Genomic DNA, 27,832 nt, shown 5'->3' with positions numbered 1-27,832 from the left:
TATTAACTATTCCTGACTGGGCTCGCCTGGAAAACTTAACTAACTTCAGAAAATGCATTTACAGAAGGGAATGCAGGGAAGCAGGATCACAGGGACCACACAGAAGCTGAAGCAGGGTGGCCAGCGGATGAGAGGGGTGGTGTGGCCCCTTCTAGCTCCTCGTCTATGAAAGAGGGCAGCTGGCATTAACCTGCCCAGGCTTCAGTGAGAGTTAAATCAGGTGCTGGAAGTGTTTTTGCTGGGAGTAAAACCAGATGCTTCACAAAACTAAACAAATACATGTCTCTCTTTAACCTGGACTCTATTTATGTTCAGAACTGTCTTTCAGGTAGTTATTCTTCCCACAAAATGCCAATTGGACTAATATATCAACCCCTGAGTTTCAAAGGAAGGGTGCAAATGGGTATCTTTTTGAGTCGGGTTTTTCTCTTGGGTTAGTTTTGAGTTGAAAAGAAAGATCACTGAGTGCTGAGAAACCACAGGTGCTTAGCTTCTTCGCTAAGTCGCTTCAGTCGTGTCCAACTCTGTGCGACCCATAGACGGCAGCCCCCAGGCTCCGCCATCTCTGGGATTCTCCAGTCAAGAACACTGGAGTGGGTTGCCATTTCCTTCTCCAATGCATAAAAGTGAAAAGTGAAAGTGAAGTCGCTCAGTCGTGTCCGACCCTCAGCGACCCCATGGACTGCAGCCTACCAGGCTCCTCCGTCCATGGGATTTTCCAGGCAAGAGTATTGGAGTGGGGTGCCATTGCCTTTTCCAGCTTAGCTTCTTAACTGTTATTAAATCCATAGAGACACAGACATAGGCCTACAAGAAACCCAGATTTACACAAATCAGCAAGTCAAATGTGAGAGTCCCTGTAGAGGAGTCCTGCAGGGTGTCTCTCAATTGTTCATTATTACCCAATACCTCCTGTAAAAGTCTGTAGACAGCAAACATTACAGATATTTGCATTTCTAAATAGTTAGCTTGCTTCCTAAAACTCATCAAACATTTGAGGACATACATAGCTATATGTCCCTCATATTAGCTGCCTTAATATGTTAAATTGTATAAACTCCAGCATCCTGGACATCCCTAAAGGGATGAGGTACTGTGATCAGTTACTACTTATCCAGAGTTTCCTCAGAGCCTAAAGATGGCCTGATCTCTTGATCACCCTCAGCTCTCTAATCCCCCCCACAGCTCTGAGAGGAAGGCCTGAGTGTGTCCCCATATATAGGACAAAATTCAGGGAGAGTGAAGCTGTTCAAGGACACGTGGCAACTAAGGTCAGAGTTCACCTCGCTGCACACAGGACTGATTGATTTTAGTGTAGCAGTTCTTTACCCTTGAGCCTCACTGTTTCTGGACAAAGCGGATACAAGCACCACCTGGTAAGATGAGGATGTATATAAAACACAGAGCTAGGCATATAGTAGGTGCTTAATCAATAACATCCATGATCTTATCATAAAAGAAAAGTGAAAGTGTTAGTCGCTCAGTTGTGTCCGACTCCTTGCGACCCCAGGGACTGTAGGGCTCCAGGCTCCTCTGTCTAGGAGATTCTCCAGGCAAGAATACTGGACTGGGTTGCCATTTCCTTCTTCAGGGGATCTTCCTGACCCAGGGATTCCACCCAGGTCTCCGGCATTGCGGACACATTCTTTACCATCTAAGCCACCAGAGATGCCCTTGTTATCATAAGATATGGTCATTCTAGTTCTGAAACTACGTATTTATTTTTTAGGCAGTAAGAAGCCAAAACAAAAGCACAATTGAAGCACCAAGGAGAGTCATATTCTGCTCCAAACAGCTGCCGTGCAAAAAATCGACATTAAAAAAAAAATAGTAGAAACACCAAATTATGAATCTGTCCCCAATTATAAAAATAATCCCATCAGAAATAAGTTTGGGGAATTAGCTTTCAAAACACACAAGAGACCACAGGCATTTTCCTGCAGATTAGCTCTTTATAGAACCTGGAAGCATTCTGAAAGGAGACAGGACAGATTTCATCAGTGTCACTGTGGTTGTTGAGGCCAGAGGGCTCCAGGCTGAGAAGGGAGTGTTTGCAGGGATTCCAATGCCTGTTTAGACACATAGGTGTTTAAAGATGGGACGGTTTCCCCAGTGATGAAGCTCTGGTCTGAACAGGATGGTCTGAGTGAGTAGGAAGGCCCTCTCAACCCAGGTGAGCTCTGTTGGGGTGTGGGTGTCCTCGCCACTCCACTCAGGCTGAGTTTCTTGGGCCTTCTAAGATCTGTCACCATCACAGTTTATTCTGAAGCACTCACATCTGGGAGAGCTGTTCTTATAACCCAGGCACAACAGGGGACTGACCTCTATCAGGGAAAAACCACAGCCTTCCCTCTCGGTGACCTCGAGAACACACAGCTCAGGCTCCTCTGCCCTAGCTGGGCACCAGCATCCTCCACAGGAGTTAAGACACTCAGCTGTCCAGGCCATGTCTGTGCACTTAAATCAGAATTTCTAGGGTACAGCCAAGGTCCTGAGATCTTGCCACCATCTTCCAGGTGATTCCAATGAGCAGCTGAGGCCGAAAGGCACCCAGCTCCACAGTAACTCAGTTGTACTCAGTCCTGGAGGGAAAGTGACCCTGTCTGAGAGTTTCTGGCTCCAACACATCAGGGCTTATGTTAGTGGAATATGTATCACATGCCAGGGTCTGCTCTAAGCTCTTGACATGTGTCCCTCATTCAGTCCTTTCAGCTGCTCTGTGAGGACGGGGCTGTCCCTGAGGGATGAGGACGCTTAGGCCCAGAGTGGGGAGAGATTCGGCAGAGGTCCCAGCGCTGGGATGGGGCAGAGTTGGGATGAGTTCCCAGGCAGGTGTTTGGCCCAGGCTCTCAGACACTGCACTGAGCTCAGGAACACCCTAACCGCCACCCCCGCCCCAATCCAGAGCTTCCTAGGCCCTCTCCAGTCAATCACAGACCCCTGAAAGTTGTGTGATCACCATCATTTCATAGATGGGGAAACTGAGGACAAGAGGGAACTGAGACATGCCCAGGACCCCACAGCCTGGGAGGCCAGCACCATCGCTCCCTGAGGGGCTCTCCTTTCACCAGGTCATTCTGCCCTCAGGACACTCTGCAAAGGTTGTGTGATCATCCTCTTTCTACAGGTGAGGAAGGGGGGTGCCCAGTACAGGGAACTGTGCGGGTAATTTGGACAGAGCTCCTCAAATCCTTCCTGAAAGACATGATGACCACCATCATGCAGATGAGGAAACTGAGGCTGAGAGAAATGAAGGGACTGTCTCCTCTCACCCTCTGACTGTGTCCTGGTGTTTCCTGTCAAGTCTAAGCTTTCAGGTCCATCAGCAGAGCAAGTGCCCACCTTCAGGAGCCTCCACACTGACCACCAACCCCTCTTTTGCCTCAGATTCTTGACTCCAACAACTACAGGGAGGAGTAGCCTCTGAGGGCCCGGCCCTGGGGACATTGGAACCACAAGGGAAGACGTGGGCTCCCGACGCCTGAGTCTAGAACAGGAACTCTTGCTCACACGGGGCCCCACCACCCTCTAGGGGACACCTCCCCCTCCTCATCCTCAGTCCACAGAACCAGGAGTGGGCACACCTGGTGCTGCTGGGGTCGCAGCGGCCCCTCTGGGCTCTGTCCACACCACCCTTCCCGGACCTGCTCCTCAGGGGCCTGGTGAAGGGGCAACATCACAACAATGGGGAGAAAATCTCCTGATGCTTTTAAGAGTGTTGAAAATAGCTAATTCCCCAAACTTATTTCTGTGTCATTGTGGAACTTTTCAGCACATCATGTGACACTGAATGATCTGTCTCATCTGGGTTGTAAAACTGGACTTACCTCTCTTACAGGGCCTTTTAAAATGTTTATCTCTAAAGAAAAGAATGAAATAAGATTTTAGAGGACAGGGCTGGAGTCTGCTCAACACTTTGATAAGCACAGTGGGGTGTGCAGAGAACAGGGCTGTGTGACTGTGAGTGCCTGGGATTCGATCTTGGCTCCTCTACCTGTTCACAAATCAGATCCCCTCTCTGAGCCTGAGAGTCCTCATCTGTAAAAGTGGTAAACAGACAACCTTTCCTTCTGAACACTGTTTATAATGAGTAAATGCCTAAGGAGGATTCACCATCTGACAGGCAGCAGCTCGCCTCCCCTCCCTCCTTTCTCATCCAGGGGATCATCTCTCAGGCGGCCTGAGGAAGAGGATGAACAGCCCTGGGAGCCAGCAGATCTGAGAGGTGGGGGAGCCACTTACTAGCTGTATTGAGACTGAGCAGGGGACCCACCATCTGGGAAGTTTAATAATATCTGAGAAATCAGGAAAAAACACCTTCCCTGCTGACATCTAGACGTTTGGGGAGATTATTTGCTACCAAGACTAGGAGGAAAATCAGGCAATATCATCACACAAATTAAAATCCACATACTGTCCGAACTAGCAATGCCACTTCCAGTGGGTATTTCCCCTCTGAGCAGAGTGACACTTGGAAAGCTTATCCACCTTAGCACTGTTTCAGTAGCTCAAGGTTGGGAACAACTTAGTCTCCATCAACAGGAGATTGGGAGATAAATGATGCTGTCTCCATATGCTGAGTGTTAAGTAGCTGTTGAAAACCAGGGCAGCTCTAGGGGCTGATATGGAATGAGGGATTTGGGATCATGCGGGTGAAAGTAGGGAGAGTTTTCCAGTCACCTCAGGCTCAGGGTCTGAATGTGAGGGGCCTTCTGAACCTTTGGGAAAGCAATGAAAGGAGCCTGTTCCATGGTTAATTCAAGGAGATTTTGGGTGGTGGTGGTTTACTTACTAAGTCGTGTCCAACTCTTGCGACTCGATGGACTATAGCCTGCTGGACTTCTCTGTCCATGGTTTCTCCAGGCAAGAATACTGGAGTGGGTTGCCATTTCCTTCTCCAGGGGATCTTCCTGACCCAGGAATTGAACCTGGGTCTCCTGCATTGCAGGCAGCTTCTTTATCGACTGAGCTCTGAGGGAAGCCCAAGGAGTTTTTATTCTGCAACTTCTATGTGCCAGGCCCTTCCAGAAAACTGGTTCCAATGCCAGTGAAGGAAGGAGCCTTGCCTGGAGCCAGATGGAGTTCCTTTTTTTTTTAATGGAAAAGAAAAAAATATATAAACATAGTGAGACATATTAACATTTATCTGAGAATATTTTATCAAATGCAGAAAAAATAAGAATAGGAATATCTTGATGTTATTAATAATTTAAATATAATTGAATTATATTTAATTAGTTTATATTAATCATATCCTATACAATATATATCAAGTGGGCCTTAGAAAGCATGACTACGAATAAGCTAGTGGAGGTGATAGAATTTCAGTTGAGCTATTCCAAATCCTGAAAGATGGTGCTGTGAAAGTGCTGCACTCAATATGCCAGCAAATGTGGAAAACTCAGCAGTGGCCACAGGACTGGAAAAGGTCAGTTTTCATTTCAGTCCCTAAGAAAGGCAATGCCAAAGAATGCTCAAACTACCAAACAATTGTACTCATCTCACACGCTAGTAAAGTAATGCTCAAAATTCTCCAAGCCAGGCTTCAGCAATATGTGAACCGTGAACTTCCTGATGTTCAAGCTGGTTTTAGAAAAGGCAGAGGAACCAGAGATCAAATTGCCAACATCTGCTGGATCATGGAAAAAGCAAGAGAGTTCCAGAAAAACATCTATTTCTGCTTTATTGACTATGCCAAAGCCTTTGACTGTGTGGATCACAAGAAACTGTGGAAAATTCTGAAAGAGATGGGAATACCAGACCACCTGATTTGCCTCTTGAGAAATTTGTATGAAGGTCAGGAAGCAACATTTAGAACTGGACATGGAACAACAGACTTGTTTCAAATAGGAAAAGGAGTACATCAAGGCTGTATATTGTCACCCTGTTTATTTAACTTATATGCAGAGTACATCATGAGAAACGCTGGACTGGAAGAAACACAATCTGGAATCAAGATTGCCGGTAGAAATATCAATAACCTCAGATATGCAGATGACATCACCCTTATGGCAGAAAGTGAAGAGGAACTAAAAAGCCTCTTGATGAAAGTGAAAGTGGAGAGTGAAAAAGTTGGCTTAAAGCTCAACATTCAGAAAACGAAGATCATGGTATCCAGTCCCATCACTTCATGGGAAATAGATGGGGAAACAGTGGAAACAGTGTCAGACTTTATTTTTCTGGGCTCCAAAATCACTGCAGATGGTGACTGCAGCCATGAAATTAAAAGACGCTTACTCCTTGGAAGGAAAGTTATGACCAACCTAGATAGCATATTCAAAAGCAGAGACATTACTTTGCCAACAAATGTTCATCTAGTCAAGGCTATGGTTTTTCCTGTGGTCATGTATGGATGTGAGAGTTGGACTGTGAAGAAAGCTGAGCACCGAAGAATTGATGCTTTTGAACTGTGGTGTTGGAGAAGACTCTTGTGAGTCCCTTGGACTGCAAGGAGATCCAACCAGTCCATTCTGAAGGGGATCAGCCCTGGGATTTCTTTTCTTTTTTTTTTTTTTTTAGGTACATAACTCCCATTTTTAATAAAAGGTGTGCAAATTAAAACTTGGAAGGGTTTTTAAAAACTTCCTTGAAGTGACTCAATAAGTACTTGGAAGATGTGGAATACAGACTGAGCAGAATGAACCCTTTGTCAAAGCTGCCATACTCTAAGGCCTCTAAAATAAGAGGAAAAGAAGATAGCAGGTAAATTAGAAAAGGTAATTTGCAGATAATTTGAGATTACTTGGATGTCAGGCTAAAAAGTTGTTTTCTTTCAGCAACAGAGTTTTCATGCTGTCTATGCGGTCGAACAGAGTCGGACACAACTGAAGCGACTTAGCAGCAGTGGCAGCAGCAGCAATGTTTCCTTTGGTTATTCAGTTCAGTTCAGTCGCTCAGTCATGTCCGACTCTTTTCGATCCCAGGAATTGCAGCACGCCATGCCTTCCTGTCCATCACCAACTCCTGGCGTTCGCTCAAACTCGTGTCCATCGAGTCTGTGATGGGAAGGAATGATGCTAAAGCTGAAACCCCAGTACTTTGGCCACCTCGTGCGAAGAGTTGACTCATTGAAAAAGACTCTGATGCTGGGAAGGATTGGGGGCAGGACAAGAAGGGGACGACAGAGGATGAGACAGCTGGATGGCATCACTGACTTGATGGACGTGAGTCTGAGTGAACTCTGGGAGTTGGTGATGGACAGGGAGGCCTGGCGTGCTGCGATTCATGGGGTCGCAAAGAGTCAGACACGACTGAGCGACTGATCTGATCTGATCTGACACAATATATTTAAACTTCTGTATCTCATACGTTGTTGTTAGATGTCCACAGGACATTTAAAAAAACTGGCAAAAAGATAAACATTACTAAATCTCAAAAAGTAGAATTATTTTGTGTGTGTGTGATTCAGTTATACATATATACATATGTTATTTTTGAAATTATTTTCCGTTATAAATTATTACAAGATATTGACTATAGTTCCCTGTTCTATATAGTGAACGTTTGTTGCTTATTACATATCTATATTTTTAAACTAGATATCTAGTATTCTATTAATACTAAGTCAAACAAGTAGAATCAAAATATCATAAATTTTTTAGTTAGGTAAAAATTCATAAGTTTTCTAAAATATATATGTTATACATAATTTATATGTATGTATACAAAAGCTTTTCTACTACACTTGATAAAGGTTTGAGAAATGAACATCAACAAAAAGAAGAGATGGAGAAACTGGAAAACATAAACTAAATGAAATGGGAGCACTGAATATGAAATAGAAAAAGTGAAACAGACTAGATAAAAGTCACAGACCCTCATATAGTCCAGTTGTTTTTAAATATGGCTGCTCATTAGAAACATATTGGAACTCTGGCCAAAAAAAAAAAAAAAATCAATACCCTGGTATTTGTATTTGTATTCTGCAACTTCTATGCTCTAGGCTCTTCCATTAAACAAGTTCCAATACTGGTGCAGGAAGGAGATTGGCCTTGAATCAGATTGGGTTCTTGATGGATCCTTTCACTGACTATGTGACTGTGGTCTGGGCCCCCGTCATCTCTTGGCCTCAGGGCCCCATCTGTACATGGGAGGTTGGGAGGATGATGCCTAAGGCCCATCCTGTGCTGAGAGTCAAAGATTCAGGGCCTTTGTCAGAAAAATCTAAATGAGCACCTTTGCTGCCTCAATGGCACTGCTCCTAAGTCACCCACATGGAGAACTGCTTCCCTGAGGAGGGACATTCTGAGATGAACCAGCTCTGCTGGGAGCCTTTAGTGACTGTGTGAGTCAATCCCTGAATGACAGAAGGAAACACCCAGCCTCTCGGCATTGTCTCCAAGCAGGGCCGTAAGAAGAAACACTGAAACAGCATCTCTTAGAATTTCTTCCCAGTTTAGGAAATTCTGAATAGGAAATAAAGAATAACACATCTCCCCTCCCTGCGCTGGATGGACTTCTCCTCTTTGGGAGGAAGCGGACATAAGCTTCACGGGTGAGGAGCCCTCGCCTGCTTTGTTCACTGCTGCTTCCACAGCATCCAGGGCAGGGCCTGGCACACAGTAGGTGCTCAGTAAGTGCTGAATAAAGAGAAGACTTAGCCACACTGAGGGTGCACTGTCCAGAGATAAGAAGTGAGGCCTGGCCGGTCAAGGATCAAGTCACTCAGACTTTCATTTCCCTTATCCCTGGAATCAAAGGACTGAATGTGATGGAAAAGTCAAGGGCTGTGGAACTAGGATCCAGACTTTTCCCACATTTACCAGCTGTGGGGCCTGGAGCAAATAGCACAACTGTCATGGCCTCAAATACTCTGATTTGTAGAAGAGAGTAAAATCAGATCATGTCCAGATCACTGTTGTACCAGATTCCTTTTTTTGCTCAAAGAGTGAAGGGCATTCTTGTTGACTTGTCAGAGACTGGGAGATGAAGGACACCCTGGCCCTACTCACCACTCACAGTGAGATGAGTGCCTGGTCCAGACTTAAACTCCACGTCACCACGTTCTCCTTTCCGGAACTTCACACAGTAGTAGACACCAGTGTCTGCTGGGGTGATGTTACTGATGCGGATGGAAAAGTCCAGGTTGTTTCTCTTTGTGGCATCTGAAACATTTGTTACTCTGGGGAAGAGGGCTTCTTTTTGACTGTAGATTAACTCCCGACCTGGCCCAGTTCCCCTGAACCACTTGATGGGCCCCACAGGGCTCAGAGAAGTCACGGTGCAGTGCAGAGTGGCCGTCTCTCCTGCTGTAACTGACACTGACCTCTCAGGCTGAATCACCTGCAGCTCCCTGTCACCTGCCGCTACTGGAGGAAGACACAAAGCAGTTATTTATTCATCCTTATGTGATCCTGTATGTTTTCTTACATGTTTATCAACGATCAAGAACAGCTTTCATTGTTTGAATGCACCATGAATGGGCCTTAAACTCAGCACACCACATGTACATTGCATGAAGCTTGCACTATGAGCCTGTAATGTAAGACACTAATACAAGAGAGGAACTGAGTCACGGAGGTCAGTGATGTGGCAGAGACTGGGACTGAGTACTTGAGCCCTCTCTGGAAGTGTCATGATCGACCCCATATTCATGGGTGTTCACTGTGTCCTCAGGGAGTGCTGCATTCTGTCCTTTGCATTAGGTGGGACCACATGACCTCTTATTTGGGCTCCAAAATCACTGTGGATGGTGATTGCAGCCATGAAATTAAAAGACACTTGCTCCTTGGAAGGAAAGTTATGACCAACCTAGATAGCATATTTAAAAGCAGAGACATTACTTTGCCAACAAAGGTCTGTCTAGTCAAGGCTACGGTTTTTCCAGTAGTCATGTATGGATGCGAGAGTTGGACTATAAAGAAAGCTGAGTGCTGAAGAATTGATGCTTCTGAACTGTGGTGTTGGAGAAGACTCTTGAGAGTCCCTTGGACTGCAAGGAGATCCAACCAGTCCATCCTAAAGGAGATCAGTCCTGGGTGTTCATTGGAGGGACTGATGTTGAAGCTGAAACTCCAATACTTTGGCCACCTGATGTGGAGAGCTGACTCATTTGAAAAGACTCTGATGCTGGGAAGATTGAGGGCAGGAGGAGAAGGGGACGACAGAGGATGAGATGATTGGATGGCATCACTGACACAATGGACATGGGTTTGGGTAGAGTCTGGGAGTTGGTGATGGACAGGGAGGCCTGGCATGCTGCAGTTCATGGAGTTGCAAAGAGTCGGACACAACTGAGCAACTGAACTGAACTGAACATGACCTCTTAGATCACTGAGTTATGAGGAGAAGTGATGCATGTATTTTGTATGTTATTCATTAAGCTGCAAAAACCTTTATAGACCAACTTCACTCCTCCCCAGGGATCCACATACTCATGAAGCAATTTGCTCCAACAACCTGTATACTTGAGTGACAGTGATATTCAGATATTCACAATGAACATTTAGTTTATGAAGAAAGTAAAACATCGTTTCAACTCCCTGGGATTTTTTCCAAAGGCACAATGACACAGTTATATTATAACTGTGTCACAATGACATATGTTATATTAGTTACTTAAGGAAGCTGCAATAAATTAACAAAAACTTAGTGACTCAATGATAGTTTTATTGTCTTATAATTCTGGGTGTGAAAGGACCAAAAGCAGTATTACTGGACTAAAATCAAGGAGTCAACTGGGCTACATTTCTCCAGACGCTCTTATCATCGCCTCTGCACATTTTTGACACTGTCTACGTTCTTCTCAGGGTTTCTGTCTTCTTATGACTCCACTTGTGCTTCCATTGTCACCTGTATGCTAACTTTGGATTTCCTGCCTCTTCTTATAAGATTATATTGGGCTCCCATGTATAAGCAAGCATATTCTCCCATAGCAAGAGCCTTAATCACTTTTGCAAATGTTTTTTTCCATGTAAAGTAAAACATTCACTAGTGAGTGTTAGGACATGAATCTCTTTGGGGGGCTACATTTTGTTTACTTAATCTATAACTTGCTTTAATCGAAGTGTATTGGTTTACAATGCTGTATTAATTTTGCAGCACAAAATGTGACTCAGTTATACATATACATTTGAAATATATTCTTTTCTGTTATTGTTTATCCCAGGATATTGAATATAGTTCTGTGTGCTGTACAGTAGGACCTTGTTCTTTATCCTTTCTATATATAATAGCTTCAGTTCAGGTCAGTTCAGTCACTCAGTCGTGTCCGACTCTTTGCGACCCCATGAATCGCAGCACGCCAGGCCTCCCTGTCCATCACCAACTCCCAGAGTTCACTCAGACTCACGTCCATCGAATAGCTTACCTAACCCCTACCCCATTTACCTTGACAACTGCAACTCTGTTCTCTATGTCCTTGAGTCTGTTTCTGTTTCATAGGTAGGTACATTTGTGTGTGTCTCTCTTTTTCTTTTTTTAGGCCACATCGTGTACCTTGAGGTTCTTTGGTCCCCTGCTGCTGCTAAGTCACTTCAGTCGTGTCCGACTCTTAGCGACCCCATGGACTGCAGCCCACCAGGCTCCTCCATCCATGGGATTTTCCAGGCATGAGTGCCGGAGTGGGGTGCCATTGCCTTCTCCACTTTGGTCCCCTACCAGGAATCAATCCCAGACCCCTGCAATGGAATTATGAAATCCTAACCATTGACCATCAGGCAATTCCCTGAGTCATTTTTTGGATTCCACATACAAATGATATCATATGGTATTTGTCTTTCTTGTTCTGACTTACTTCACTTAGTATGATAATCACTAGTTTATCTATGCTGTTGCAAATGGCATTATTCTTCATTTTTTACAGCTGAGTAGTATCCCATTGTGTGGATAAGGAAATGGCAACCCACTCCAGTACTCTTGCCTGGAGAATCCCAGGGATGGAGGAGCCTGGTGGGCTGCCGTCTATGGGGTTGCACAGAGTCCGACATGACTGAAGCGACTTAAGCAGCAGCAGCAGCAGCAGCAGTATTCCATTGTATATATGTTCCACATCTTTTCATTCATTCATCTATTGATGGACATGTACTTTGTTTCCTTGTCTTAGCCATTGTGAATAGTACTGCTATGAACATAAGGATGTATGTATCTTTTTGGAGAAAAAGATATATGCCCTGGGGTTGTATTTCTGGTTCATATGATAATTTTAGTTTTATGAGGAACTTCCATAATATTTTCCATAGTGGTCACATCAGTTTACATTCACACCAGTAGTATAGGCGGGCTCCCCTTTTCTCCACATCCTCGCTAGCATTTGTTATTTGTACAACTTAAAAAATACATATTTATTTTAAATGGAGGATAATTGCTTTACAATATTGTGATGGTTTTGCTATACATCGATATGAGTCGTACAAATTTTAATGATGGCCATTCTGACCAGTGTGAAGTGGTGCCTCATTGTAGTTTTAATTTGCATTTCTCTAATAATTAGTAATGTTGAGCATCTTTTCATGTGCCTCAGTCATTTGTATTTCTTCTTTGGAAAAATGTCTACTTAGGTCTTCTGCCCATTTTTCAATTGGGTTGTTTGCTTTTTGTTATTTTTGAGTTGTATGAGCTGTTGTATATTTTGGAAATAAAGCCCTTGTCAGCTGCATCATTTAAAAATATTTTCTCCCTTTCTGTAGGTTGTTTTTTCATTTTGTTTATGGTTTATGGAGGTCCTCTGTCTTTGGCACATCAGAGCCCACATTAATGGAACATGTATCACATGCCCAGCTCTGCTCTAAGCTCTTGACATGCGTCCCTTACTCAGTCCCTGCAGCTGTTCTGTGAGGGCGGGGCCATCACTGAAGGAAGAGGACACTGAGCGCCAACTTGGGAGGGACTCGTCAGAGGTCCCACAGTTGGAATAGGAGCCCAGGCAGGGGCGAGGCTCAGGCTCTCAACTGCTGTGCACTGAGCTCAGGGACACCCTAACCCACTCCATTCAGGGCTTCTTAGCCCTCTCCAGTCATCACAGACTCCTGAAAGGTAGTGTGATTACCACCATTTCACAGATGGGGAAACTGAGGACTAGAGGCTCTGTGAGGACCACACGGCCTGGAAGGTCAGCCCCATTGCTCCCTGAGGGGCCGCCCTGTCACCAGGCCATGTGCCCTCAGTACATTCTGCAAACATTACAGGTGAGGAATGGGGACACGGGGAATTGGGTCACAGCCTTGAAATAATACCCGAGTCTGGGTGTCTCTACTCCGTGCTGGTGATTTAGACAGAGCACCTCAAATACTTCCAACTCTCCTGAAAGGAGACAGTGATGATCACTATTTTACAGAAGAGAAAACTGAGGCTGAAAGAAATGAAGGGACTACGTCTTCACCCTTCCCTCCACTATGTCCCAATATTTCCTGTCAGCTCCAAGCTTTCATTTCCATCAGCAGAACAAGCACCCACCCTCAGAACCCCCCACAACAACCACCACTTTCCCCTTTTCTCTCAGATTCTTGACTTCAAGTGACTACAGGGGGGCGTGGCCTCTGAGGGCCCAGGCATAGAGACTCCGAAGCCGCAAGGGCAGACACAAGCCCCTGACACCTGAGTCTAGAACAGGGACTCTTGCTCACGTGGGGACCCATCACCCTCTAGGGGACACCTCCCCCTCCTCATCCTCAGTCTGCAGAGCCAGGAATGGGCGTGCCCAGTGCTGCTGGGGTTGCAGTGGCCCCTCTGGGCTCTGTCCACACCAACCTTTCCAGACCTGCTCCATAGGAGCCTAGTGAAGGGGCAACATCACAACAAAGGAGGAAATCTCCTGATGCTGCTAAGTGTGCTGAGTGCTGCCATTTAGAAGAGGTTCCACCCATCCCATCAAGAGACACTGCAGTATCTGTCTGGTCCAGGTTGTAAAGCTAAACTTACCTTCCACAGTGGACTTCTCTTTAGTGCCACTGCTGAAGAACAGAACAATACAAGGATTTCAGAGGACAGAGCTGGAGATTTCCCCCCCACTGTGCAGAGAGCAGGGCTGTGAGTCAAAGTGCCTGGGGTTAAATCTTGGCTCCCTTACTCACTAAACAAGTCCCCTCTCTGAGCATCAGTGTCCAACACTGGTTATAAGGAGTAAATGTCATGAGAAAGGTTCAGTATCTGACAAGCTGATGCTCTCTGACCCCCTCGCCTCCCTCCTTTCTCATCCAGGGAATCATCTGGGCAGGCAGCCTGGAGAAGAGGATGATCCACCTTCCGGGAAGCTGCAGATCTGAGTGGCGGTGGAACCACTTACTACTTGTGACCGAGGTTGAGCAAGGGACCCACCATCTAGGAAGCTAAGTAATAGCTGCAGATCAGGAAAAAACCACCTTCCCTGCTGATGTCTGAAGGTTGAGGAGGCTCAGTGGCTACCATGACTAAGAGGGAAATTTAGCAATATCCACTCAAATTATTATACACGTATCCTTAGTCACCTACAAATTGACACTTGCTTTCTATCTTTACAAGGGTTAAACTATGAGCCACTGTAGCTGCTGACCTTCAACACCTCCTGAAAGAAGATCAGAAAGGAGGCACTCTGTGATCTGGAAAAACCTGGCAGAACAGGCCTTCAGATCCTTAGATATTTTCTGGAGATGATTTTATGAGCCCAGTTCTTGCATCTCCTCATATCTAGAAAAGCATCAAAATCTTTCATGGTGACATCTGTTCCTTGTGACTAGCATAAACCTTCTGCAAAACGCGTGTGCTTGATTGCATGTACTCCCTTCACCAAAAGCACATATATATTGCCCCCACCCCCCAACTTCTTTGGAGCAATCTCTCAGAGCTACCTGAAATGCTGTCTCCCAGGCTATAGTCCTCTTTTTGCTCCAAATAAAACTAAACCCACAACTCTCACATTGTACATTTTTTTTCAGTTGACAGCTGCAACCTAGCAAAGCCACTTCCAGTGGTTACCTCCCCTTTGAGGAGAGTGACAGACAGAAAGATTATCGACCTCAGCACTGTTTCAGTAGCCCAAGGTTAGGAACAACTTAGTGTCCATCAACAGGAAACTGTAAGATGAATGATGCTGTCTCCATATGCTGAGAGTTAGGTAGCTGTTGGAAAACAGGGCAGCTCTAGGTGCTCATATGGAATGAGGGATTTGGAATCATGAGGCTAAAAGTAAGGAGTGGTTTCCAGTCACATCAGGCTCAGAATCTGAATGTGAGGGGCCTTCAGAAACTTTGGGAAAACCATGAAAAGAGCTTATTCCATGATTAATTCAAGGAATTTTTATTCTTCAAATCCTATGTGCCAGGTTCTTCCATGAATTGAGTTCCAGTGCCAGTGCAGGAAGAAGACTCGCTTTGAAATAGATTGGGTTCTGGAAGGATCCCCTCACTGACCATGTGACTGTGGTCAGGGCCCCTATACCTCTTGCCCTCAGGCCCCCATGTGTACATGGGAGGTTGGGAGGATGGTGTCTAAAGGTCCTTCCTCTGCTGACAGCCCAGGATCCAAGTTTTGGTCAGAACACTCTAAATGATCACCATTGCTACCTCAGTGGGGCTGCTCCTAAGTCACCCACATGAACCTCTTCCCTGGGGAGGGACATTCTGAGATGACCCAGCTCTGCTGGGAGCCTTCAGTGACTGTGTGAGTCAATCCCTGAATCACAGGAGGGTCTTCTTAACAGATTCCCAGGAAATACCCAACCTCTAGGCACCTCCTCCAAGCAGGGCCATCAGAGTAACCACTGAGCCTGTGCTATAGGAATTTCTTCTCAGTGTGATGCTTCTGAAGAGGAAAAAAATTTTCACTCCTTGCCCTAGATGAATCTCTCTTCTTTCAGAGGAAAGAGAACATAAGCTTCATGGAATAAGAGCCCTTTTCTGCTTTGTTCACTTCTGCTTCCACAGCATCTGGACCAGACCCTGGCTCACAGTAGGTGTTCAGTATGTGTGAATAAAGAGAAGACTCAGCCACATTGAGGTGAGCATTCTATGGAGGCAGGAATGAGTCTGGACAGTTGTCAGGGCAAGTCACTCAGACATTCATCTCTTTTATCCCTGGAACCAAAGGGCTGAATGGAGTGAAAAAGACAAGGGTTGTGGAGCCAGGCAGACTGGGGACTCAGAATTTTCTCACTTTTACCAGCCATGGGGCCTTGAACAAATAGGCCTCAACTCCCCTGATCTATAGAAGGGAATGAAATCTGATCATGACCCAGATCATGATTGATTCAAAGGGTGGAAGGCATTCTTGTCGACATGTTATCGGAATACAGGGGACAAAGGCTGTACTCACCACTCACAGTGAGATGAGTGCCTGGTCCAGACTTAAACTCCACGTCACCACGTTCTCCTTTCTGGAACTTCACACAGAAGTAGACACCAGAGTCTGCTCGGGTGATGTTACTGATGCGGATGGAATAGTCCATGTTGGTTCTCTTTGTGACATCTGCAACACTTGTTACTCTGGGGAAAGGAGCTTCTTTTTGACTGTAGATTAACTCCCGACCTGGCCCAGTTCCCCTGAACCACTTGATGGGCCCCACGGGGCTCAGGGAAGTCACGGTGCAGTGCAGAGTGGCCGTCTCTCCTGCTGCAACAGACACTGACCTCTCAGGCTGAATCACCTGCAGCTCCCCGTCACCTGCCGATCCTGGAGGAAGACACAAAGCAGTTATTTATTCATCCGCATATGATCCTGTACGTTTTCTTACATGTTTTTCAACGATCAAGAACAGCTTTCATTGTCTGAATGCACCATGAATGGGCCTTAAACTCAGCACACTGCATGTGCATTGCATGTAGCTTGCACAACGAGCCTGTAATGTAATGCACTAATACAAGAGAGGAACTGAGTCACGGAAGTCAGTGATGTGGCAGCCTTCATTGACTTTGTATTCCATGATCCAGCCTTGAACTCAGCCTTTTGCATGTATGTTGCATGTACATTGCATGTAACCTGCACAATGAGCCTGTTACATGAGATCCTTATACAAGGGAGGAACCGAGGCACAGAGAGGTCAGTGATGTGGCAGAGACTGGATTTGGGCATTAAGCCCTCTCTGGAAGTGTCGTGCTCCACCAAATACTTCTGGCTGTTCACTATGTGTCCTCAGGGAGTGATGCATTTCTATCCTTTGCATTAGGTGAGACCACATGACCTCTTAGATCACTGAGTTGTAAGGAGAAGTGATGAATGTATTTGGCATGGTTTTCATTTAACTGTAAAAACCTTTATGAACCAATGTCCCCCTTCCCCAGAAATACACATTCTCATGTCGGACTTAGCTCCAACCTGGATACTTGAGTGACAGTGATATGCAGAGCTCCCAACACACAGTGAACATGAAGTTTAAGAAGAAAGTAAAACATTGATCCAAGTGCTTGGAATTTTTTCCAATGACATGGTCATGTTAAATTAGTTACCTAAGGCTCTGAGAGAAATTATCAAACATTTAGTGGTTTAAAATGACAGTCTCATTATAATGCTGGATGTCAATGTACCAAAAATTATATTATTGGACTAAAATCAAGGAGTCAGCTGGGAAATATTTCTCCTGGAGGCGGTGATCATTGCCTCTCCAAATTCTTGAGACTGTCTGCACTCCTTTTCTCATGGTTTCCATCTTCTTATGAGTCAGTCTTGCTTCCATTGTCACTTGTGCTTCTCTCACTTTGGCTTTCCTGCCTCCTTTTTATAAGGGTATATTGGTCCACAATGATAATCTGGGTTATTCTCCCCATCAGTTCAGTTCAGTTCAGTCTCTCAGTCGTGACCAACTCTTTGTGACCCCATGAATCACAGCACATCAGGCCTCCCTGTCCATCACCCACTCCCAGAGTTCACTCAGACTCACGTCCATCGAGTCAGTGGTGCCATCCAGCCATCTCATCCTCTGTCGTCCCCTTCTCCTCCTGCCCCCAATCCCTCCCAGCATCAAAGTCTTTTTCAATGAGTCAACTCTTCGCATGAGGTGGCCAAAGTACTGGAGTTTCAGCTTTAGCATCATTCCTTCCAAAGAAATCCCAGTGCTGATCTCCTTCAGAATGGACTGGTTGGATCTCCTTGCAGTCCAAGGGACTCTCAAGAGTCTTCTCCAACACCACAGTTCAAAAGCACCAATTCTTCAGCACTCAGCTTTCTTCACAGTCTAACTCTCACATCCACACATGACCACTGGAAAAACCATAGCCCTGACTAGACAGACCTTTGTTGGCAAAGTAATGTCTCTGCTTTTCAATATGCTATCTAGGTTGGTCATAACTTGTTTTCCAAGGAGTAAGTGTCTTTTAATTTCATGGCTGCAGTCACCACCTGCAGTGATTTTGGAGCCCAAAAAAATAAAGTCTGACACTGTTTCCACTGTTTCCCCATCTATTTCCCATGAAGTGATGGGACCAGATGCCATGATCTTTGTTTTCTGAATGTTGAGCTTTAAGCCAACTTTTTCACTCTCCTCTTTTACTTTCATCAAGAGGTTTTTTAGTTCCTCTTCACTTTCTGCCATAAGGGTGGTATCATCTGCATATCTGAGGTTATTGATATTTCTCCCAGCAATCTTGATTCCAGCTTGTGCTTCTTCCAGCCCAGCATTTCTCATGATGTACTCTGCATAGAAGTTAAATAAGCAGGGTGACAATATACAGCCTTGACGTACTCTTTTTCCTATTTGGAACCAGTCTGTTGTTCCATGTCCAGTTCTAACTGTTGCTTCCTGACCTGCATACAAATTTCTCAAGAGGCAAATCAGGTGGTCTGGTATTCCCATCTCTTGAAGAATTTTCCACAGTTTATTGTGATCCACACAGTCAAAGGCTTTGGCATAGTCAATAAAGCAGAAATAGATGTTTTTCTGGAACTCTCTTGCTTTTTCCATGATCCAGAGGATGTTGGCAATTTGATCTCTGGTTCCTCTGCCTTTTCTAAAACCAGCTTGAACATCTGGAAGTTCACGGTTCATGTATTACTGAAGCCTGGCTTGAAGAATTTTGAGCATTACTTTACTAGCTTGTGAGATGAGTGCGGTAGTTTGAGCATTCTTTGGCATTGCCTTTCTTTGGGATTGGTATATTAGGTGCATATATTTTGATAAATATTAAAACCTATTCTTATATTGATTCTTTTATCAATGTATAGTGGCCTTGTTATTTATCTTTATGGCCTTTGTTTTAAAGTCTGTTTTGTCTGATGTGAGTATTGTGACCTTGGCTTTCTTGCCATTTCTGTTTGCATGAAATATCTTTTTCCATCCCCTTACTCTCAATTGATGTGTATCTTTTGCCCTAAAGTGAATCTCCTGAAGGCAGCATACTGTAGGCTCTTACTTTTTAAAATCCAATATGCCACTATGTGTCTTTTGATTGGAGCATTCATTCCATTGATATTTAAATTAATTATTGATAAATATGTATTTATTATCAATTTATGCCTTGTTTTCCCATCGATTTTATATTTCTATATTGTCTCTTTCTTTTCCCTTTTGTGGTTTGATGATTTTCTTTTATATTATACTCATGTTTTTGGTTTTTTGTGACTCTATTGTATGTTTTTGATATGTGTTTACCATGTTTCTCAAGTATGTTAACCTCATCATATATCTACTTGCCTTAGACTGATAGTCATATAGGTTCAAACACTTTCTAGGAAATTTTTTAAGGGTATATTTTCCTACTCTCCTTCCCTACATTTCATCAATATGATTCTGATGTCCCCTTTTACATCTTCATATTAATCCTTTTGCTGTTCACTGTCTTTATCATCACTTCCACAGAATTTTTATTTTAAAATATGTGTATTAGCTTATTTAGGTGATCTGTTTTTCAATTGTGATTTACTCTTTCCTATATGTTCATACTCCTTTTCTAGGTAGTGAAGACTTTTCAATGTTTCTTTTAGAATAGGTTTAGTATTGATGTTTTCTTTTAGCTTTGCTTGTCTGAAAAATTCTTTATCACTCCTTCCACTCTAAATAAATATCTTGGTGGGTAGAAGATCCTAGGTTGCAGATTTTTCCCTTTTAGGACTTTGAATCAATGTCTTGCCACCCCCTCTGGCCTGCAATCCTTCTGTAGAGAAATCTGCTGATAGCCTTTTGAGGGTTCCCTTGTAGTTAACTCTTTGTTTATCTCTTGCTACCTTTTAGAATTCTCTAACTTTTGCCATTTTTATTTTAATATGCCTTGGTATAGATCTGTTTGGGTTTATGGTATTTGGGACCCTTTGAGCTTCCTGTTCCTGAATACCAGTTTCCTTCTTTAGATTTGGGAAGTTCCTAGCCTTAATTTCTTCAAATTTTTGACTCCCCTTTCTCTTTCTTTCCTTTCTGGAATCTCTATTACGTGTAGGTTTTCAAGCTTTTTGTTATTCCATAAGTCTCGTATTTTTTAAATTGCTTTTATTGCTTTGGTTTCCTTTTGCTTGAATGTCTGTATACTTTTCTGACTCAGTGATTTGCATTATTCTATCTTCCAGATCACTTTTTTGTTCTTCTGCATTATTTTTTCTGCTATTCATTGCCTTTAGTTCACTTTTCATCTCAGAAAATGATTTTTCTAGTTCCTTTTTACAATATTTTGCATTTCCGTTGATAGCCTGCTTAATTCTTTTAGTATTTTCATTATTTCCCTTTTCAAATCAGTGTCTATTAGTCTAAAAATGTCTGTCATTGTTTGTTCTTTCAGGGGAATTCTCTTGGTCTTTTAACTGGAATTGATTCTTTGCGTCTTCATTTTACCTATACTTTTCTTATTCTGTGAGTTTAGAAGAAAAGATATCTACTGTGGTCTTGAAGGACTATTTCTTGGGGAGCATCCCTGCGTAGTTTGTGTGGGTTTAATATTTTTGGTGCAGAGGCTATTTTCAGTGTGGATGCCTGCCACCTCTTCCCTCAGCGTATGTTCACCATTATTGCCTTGATGGGGGTGTGCAGATGTGGTGGCTGGTGCCTTGTTCTTGGGTTCGTGGTAGTGGTGGTCACTCACACATGCCTTGGAGCTCATTATGGGAGTGGACGTAGCTGTCAACCATTCCTGTAGCCCCAGGGCACAACAGTGCCCTCCTGAGTGCAACTACTTCTAAACAAGGGCTTGGCAGGAGTGACTAGTGATACCTCCTGGAGCTGTGTAGGCAGTATCTTGCCACCTGAGAGCAGAGAAAATGGTGGGTCCTACCCCTCCCCTTGCACACCCCTCAAACAATACACCCTCAGGTGAGGTCATATCAGGCTCCTGCACCTTCAGGCTATTTCCACACAATCCTTTGCCAGGGTCTGATCTCTGAATCCTGAGCTACAAGCACCCAGCTCCCACCCAATGGGCCCATGATTTTCTCAGGCTGGGGAGTGCTGATCAATGGCACTGACCATCTGTGCAAGTCTCTGTCTGGTCTAGCTACTGCAAACCAGGTGTTGTATTCTCCTCTGAGACTCTGAAGCTCCCCCTCTGTCCCAGCTTATATCCTTACTTATATCCTTCCTAGAGTGCAGGAACCTGTCTCTTTCACAGTTCCCCCCAAGGTGTGCAGATCCCCTCCTGATTCCTGTCTTACTTTCTTCTATTTTTCTTTTGTCCTATCTGGTTGCATGGAGATTTTCCTGCCATTTCAAAAGTCTAAGTTCTGCCAGTGCTCAGTAAATATTGTGAAAATTGTTCTGTATGTAAATGTATTTTTGAAGTATTTGTGGGAGAAGGTGAGCTTCTCCTACTTCACAATTTTGATTGCTCCTCCTATGTTGGGGGATTATTTTCTATCTATCACACATATCTGTCCTGACAGTTACAGAAACCAGTTGCCATAACAAAAATCTATGTATGTGTCATTGTCACACAGGATGAATGAGGAGGCAAATTAATGGAATCTGAATGAGGGTTATTCAAGCAACTCACCAGTCAAACAGTTTGAAAAATCAAATTAGATCAATAACAGAAACAGAAATAAGATATTCACCAATACATAAAAATCAAACAACATTCTCTTAAAAAATCAGTAGGTAAAAGATGAAATCACCAGGGGAATTAGAGAATGCCTGGAGACAAATGAAAACATAAACACATAATATAAATACATGTGAGATGCACAGAAAGCAACTGTAAAGGGAAATCCTACTATTCAGCAACAAAATAACAAACAACTCAACTTAAAAATGATCAAAAAAATTGAACAGGCATTTCTCCAAAGAATATATGTAGACAGTCAACAAGCATATAAAACAGTGCTCAACATCACTACTAATTGGAACATGCAAATTAAAACCACAGTGAGCTAGCCCTAAATATCCTCCAGCAATCCTACTGCTGGGCATACACACTGACGAAACCAGAATTGAAAGAGATACGTGTACCCCAATGTTCATCGCAGCACTGTTTATAATAGCCAGGACATGGAAGCAACCTAGATGTCCATCAACAGATGAATGGATAAGAAAGCTGTGGTACATATACACAATGGAGTATTACTCAGCCATTAAAAAGAATACATTTGAATCAGTTCTAATGAGGTGGGTGAAACTGGAGCCTATTATACAGAGTGAAGTAAGCCAGAAAGAAAAACACCAATACAGTATACTAACGCATATATATGGAATTTAGAAAGATGGTAACAATAACCCTGTATATGAGACAGCCAAAGAGACACTGATGTATAGAACAGTCTTTTGGACTCTGTGGGAGAGGAAGAGGGTGGGATGATTTGGGAGAATGGCATTGAAATACGTATAATATCATATATGGAACGAGTCCCTAGTCCAGGTTCGATGCACGATACTGGATGCTTGGGGCTGGTGCACTGGGACGACCCAGAGGGATGGTATGGGGAGGGAAGAGGGAGGAGGGCTCAGGATGGGGAACACATGTATACCTGTGGCGGATTCATTTTGATATTTGGCAAAACCAATACAATATTGTAAAGTTTAAAAATAAAAAAATTTTAAAAAAATTAAATGTAAAACAGAAGTCCTGCAAGTGTATAGACAGAAACTTCCTTCTTAGACCCAAGAGCATTGATATATATGCCATCAGATCACACCTGTATAGTTTATGGCTCCAATAGCAACAGGAGCTTATTCAGACTTTGCTGGAGACGAACTCCATCAGACTGAAGTAAAAATAAACGTTTGTAACTGCCAAAAACAAAAACAAAACAAAACAAAACTGAAAATAAGGGTCATGCCAAAGAATTGATGCTTTTGAATTGTGGTGTTGGAGAAGACTCTTGAAAGTCCCTTGGACTGCAAGGATATCTAACCAGTCCATTCTGAAGGAGATCAGCCCTGGGATTTCTTTGGAGGGAATGATGCTGAAGCTGAAACTCCAGTACTTTGGCCACCTCATGTGAAGAGTTGACTCTTTGGAAAAGACTCTGATGCTGGGAGGGTTTGGGGGCCGGAGGAGAAGGGGACAACAGAGGATGAGATGGCTGGATGGCATTGCTGACTCAATGGACGTGAGTCTGAGTGAACTCCGGGAGTTGGTGATGGACAGGGAGGCCTTGCGTGCTGCAATTCATGGGGTCACAAAGAGTTGGTCACGACTGAGCGACTGAACTGAACTGAACAAATTTTCCAGGTTAATTTCATTGCCTCACTGACTATCTAGTTTCAGGAGATACAGAGAAATACAAACATATCCTTTCTTATCTGAAATATCCTATTAAACATGCATAAGCCTAATTGCTGGGATGTAAATCAAAAGAACAAGTTGTTTTGATGCCACAAACAAATCCTGTTTTGTTTTGTTTTTTTTCTATTTCTTCCCTACTCTTTAGGAAGAACATGTGTGGTTCACCTGAGCAGAGTGTGAACTGACAAGTCCACCCACTAAGCACTATTTGGGGCTTCCCTCGTAGCTCAACTGGTAAAGAATCTGCCTGCAATGTAGGAGACCTGGGTTGGGAAGATTCCCTGAAGAAGGGAAAGGCTACCCACACCAGTGTTCTGGCCTGGAGAACTCCATGGACTGTATAGTCCATGGGGTTGCAAAGAGTCGGACACAACTGAGTGACTTTTGCTTAAGCACTATTTGTAACCAATTATGCCTCCTAACCGGAGAAGGCAATGACCCACTCACCCCACTCCAGCACTCTTGCCTGGAAAATTCCATGGTCGGAGGAGCCTGGTGGGCGGCAGTCCATGGGGTCGCTAAGAGTGAGACATGACTGAGCGACTTCACTTTCACTTTCCACTTTCATGCATTGGAGAAGGAAATGGCAACCCACTCCAGTGTTCTTGCCTGGAGAATCCCAGGGACTGGTGGGGGGGCCTGGTGGGCTGCCGTCTATGGGGTCACACAGAGTTGGACACGACTGAAGTGACTTAGCAGCAGCAGCATGCCTCCTAACAAGAGTGCATCCTATTACAGGGAAGGTCCTGTGATGTGTCAACATCATCAAATGGTTTAGTTTTTAAAGTCTGAAAAAGAAGACTGAGGTTGGGGAAGGTGAACTGCTAAGATAAAAATGGGAAGAAACATGAAAAAAAGTTGGAGAGAGAAATGGAGGGAGTAGAGAAGAGGGATCAGAGAATCAAGGAATAGGAAAAAAAAATCTCTACAATCATAAATCAATAATTTTTTAATTTACATCTTTGGCCCAGGTCTTTCCTCTGAACTTGCTTGTCCAACTATCCACTTGTCATGATTTTTAGATAGAAATAGATATCTCACAGTTAACAACATCTGAAACCAAACTGAATCTCCTCCCAACCCCTGCCACCCTCTGTATCTCAGCTGAGCCACCATACTTCTTCTAGATGCACAAATCTCAAAGCCATAGTCTTTTCTCCCACCACACATCCTATGCATCAGAAAATCCTCTTCAGCGTGCACCCAGAACCTGAATTTTTTCCCTCTTATCTCTACTAGCTACTGTCCAGGTGCTAGCCATTTTTACGTCTTCTTTTTTGCATGTATATCATAACCTCAAATGTTCTAGTTGCTTCTATGTCCTCAGTAGTGTATTGTCAACCAAATGCCAGAATGAATATATGACTTGGGGAAAACAAAAGTGACTTGTATGTATGCAAGAAGCAGAAGAGCCCAGAAGAAGAAAACCACAAACCCTCTTCCCCACACTCCCCGCTCTGCAACTTATTGACAGAAGTGGCTGAAATCTCATGATCGTGAGACAGAAGCAGGGCCACAGCATCAAGAAGACCAAAGGTTAAACTCATGAGCTTTAGTATCAGATTGCTTGAATTTAAACCATACCTCTACCATTTACCACTGAGTGACCTTGAACTTCTCCTTGCTCTGTTTTCTTCTCTGTAAGGTAGGGGTGACCAGAGGCTCTAGTTTGGATTTGATGTCACATGAGTAAACAACTGTGAGCATTTCCAACAGTGTCTGGCACAAGACGAATGTGCAAGAAAATGAATAGTTTTTACTCAATAGATTTCCTGAGGTGTGCAGGCTTCAACGAGCATTAGATGATATAGATTCTTATAAATATGGATATAAATATAATTACAGATATGGATATGAATATATAGATCATATAGGCAAGAGTCTCGGTGTCTTTAATCCCCTCCTTTCTTCCTCACCCCTATCCAGCACGAAAAAGGGGACTCCAAGATGGGTATGCACAAAATTCTACCCATTTACCAAGAACCAAGTTTTCTTAAGAGTTTGAGGAAGGGTAAGCCCTGGTGGCTCAGATGATAAAGAACCTGCCTGGAATGAAGGAGACCTGGGTTCGATCCCTGGGTTGGGAAGATGCCCTGGAGACGGGCATGGCTACCCATTCCAGTATTCTTGCCTGGAAAATTCCATGGACAGAGGAGCCTGGTGGGCTACAATCCATAGTGTCGCAGAGAGTCAGACCCAACTGAGCAACTAACACTTTCACTTTTCCAAGGATAAATATATAGAGAAGTTAAAAGGAGAGTTGTTGCTGAAAGGCAGCAGAAACTAATTATTTGTCTATGTCATTTCATGTAGAGTGAAAAATGACTCATGGGAAAAATAAGGAAGTCTTTCTGAAATCTCATTTCTGAGAACACTTCCTCATACCCACTCATTCACATACATAAACATACACATATCATGCATCCACAAACATGTATTAAAGTGTAGCCTAGCATGATAGTGTACAAGCTGTTTTGAGGATCAAACACCATTATAACAGATGTTTAAAGCCCAGTTTAAAAAAAAAAGTTAGCAGATAGGAACCATCTAACACATCACCAACAAAAGTTTGGGAGTACACACTGTAAGATTTTTAAATGAGTAGCATGGTGTGTGATGACTTACCTATTATTTACTTCTCTGTTTTCTGATTTTTCTGCAATTAGGCTCCTCTGAGAAGCTGAGCAGCACAACATGGCTCAAAGAATCAATTCTGCAGCTGAACATCCTGGATTTTAATCTTGTGCTCTACTGCCTTAGATGACATTGTGACATTGGTCAAGTTACTCTCTGCCTCAATTTCCCCATCTGCAGTTCACTGTTAATAGTTATCACACTGGGACATTGTGAGAATTAGATAATATGCACAAATCCGTCATGGTTGGTGTTTGAAGTATCTGTTTGGAAGCCTCTGGTAATAGGCTGCAGGTGATGGATCCACAGAGAAAACACTCAGATCCCTGATTTTATTCTCTCAGATAATGTCTACCCCTTGGACTTCTGTAGCATGGATTGAGCACTCATGTTTACATGGAGACCCTAAAAGTACTGGGGCAGTGAAGGTCCAGAAGGCAGGAAAAAGGAGATTCTACCCAAAGGAATACTTACCTGTGAGTCCCAGCAGCAGAGTCAGCAGCAGGCAAAGAGGAGGAGGGTGGACCCAGAAGGCAGGGATGGGCATCGTAGAGGCCTGAGGAGCCCACTGTGTCCAAATGTGTCCTAGGGAAAACCAGAACATCTGTGCTTGGTGGAGAGGAGAGAAGCCCCACCTCCCAAGATGTAAGAGGAAGTGCCTATGATGATGTGAAATGTTTGTGAAATTGTAATCTGCTTCTGCATTCTAGACAGTTTCTGCTTCTGATGGTGAAATAGAATTCAGACAGAGAAGGCTCATGGAGAGTGAGGAGTTACTTATGTTTTCAGAGAGAGTGAACAAACCTAATAGAAATAAACTTGCTCCTTATTTGGCTAGAACTTGGGGCCACTATTCTCTCCATTGGGCCCCTGACCTCATTCATGGTGAACCCCAGTTTGGGAGCCCTAGGCAAACTCACAGACCCTAGGAAGAATCTGTGGCTGTGGGCTTGTCCCAAAGTACCAATTCCAGAACTCTAGGATGTGGCTGGCTTGTAGTCTGATTCTACACCTGCCTCAACCAAAAGAAGTTTCTCCAGGGCCTCTCAACCCTGTGGAATGGAAGCAGGTCTGCTCCTGTAATGATTTCTTACTCCAGTCCTTTAAAGATGTAATTAGTAAAATTTAGCCAATTTCACAGTGCAACGTGGATCTCAGAACTTGTATGACCTGCCTCCAAAAAAGGAATCACTTCTTACGCCTTTCACAAAAAGAAGTGCATTATATGACCCAGAAATTATGCTTCTAGACATTTATTCAGAAAAACAAAAACTACCTCCACACAAAACCTGTGCATGAATGTTATAGAGGATTTTTCTTTTTTTTTTTCTTCTAATTTTATTTTATTTTTAAACTTTACATAATTGTATTAGTTTTGCCAAATATCAAAATGAATCCGCCACAGGTATACATGTGTTTCCCATCCCGAACCCTCCTCCCTCCTCCCTCACCATACCATCCCTCTGGGCCGTCCCAGTGCACCAGCCCCAAGCATCCAGCATCGTGCATCGAACCTGGACTGGCAACTCGTTTCCTACATGATATTTTACATGTTTCATTGCCATTCTCCCAAATCTTCCCACCCTCTCCCTCTCCCACAGAGTCCATAAGACTGTTCTATACATCAGTGTCTCTTTTGCTGTCTCGTACACCGG

At 43.7% G+C, this 27,832-nt stretch overlaps 1 protein-coding gene across 4 annotated transcripts in view; it reads right to left on the bottom strand.

Moving 5' to 3' along the window:
• The window catches only part of SIRPB1 (signal regulatory protein beta 1), a 150,151-nt gene extending 123,354 nt beyond the window's left edge, over positions 1-26,797 (bottom strand). For all 4 annotated transcript variants that reach the window (XR_011570110.1, XR_011570111.1, XM_070801219.1 and 1 more), the window contains exons 1-3: positions 26,652-26,797; positions 16,225-16,581; positions 8,952-9,308 (exon numbers count right to left, since the gene is read on the bottom strand). Coding sequence is in view for 2 of the 4 variants with exons in the window: in XM_070801219.1 (XP_070657320.1) it covers positions 8,952-9,308; positions 16,225-16,581; positions 26,652-26,781 (844 nt within the window). In the remaining 2 variants the exon portion in view is untranslated. The remainder of the gene's footprint in view (positions 1-8,951; positions 9,309-16,224; positions 16,582-26,651) is intronic.
• Between the last annotated feature and the right edge of the window lie 1,035 nt (positions 26,798-27,832).

The sequence above is a fragment of the Bos indicus genome, chromosome 13 (assembly GCF_029378745.1).
Source record: "Bos indicus isolate NIAB-ARS_2022 breed Sahiwal x Tharparkar chromosome 13, NIAB-ARS_B.indTharparkar_mat_pri_1.0, whole genome shotgun sequence".
NCBI lineage: Eukaryota > Metazoa > Chordata > Mammalia > Artiodactyla > Bovidae > Bos > Bos indicus.
The sequence above is the reverse complement of the archived record's forward strand: the minus strand, read 5'-3'. Positions and strand labels throughout refer to the sequence as shown.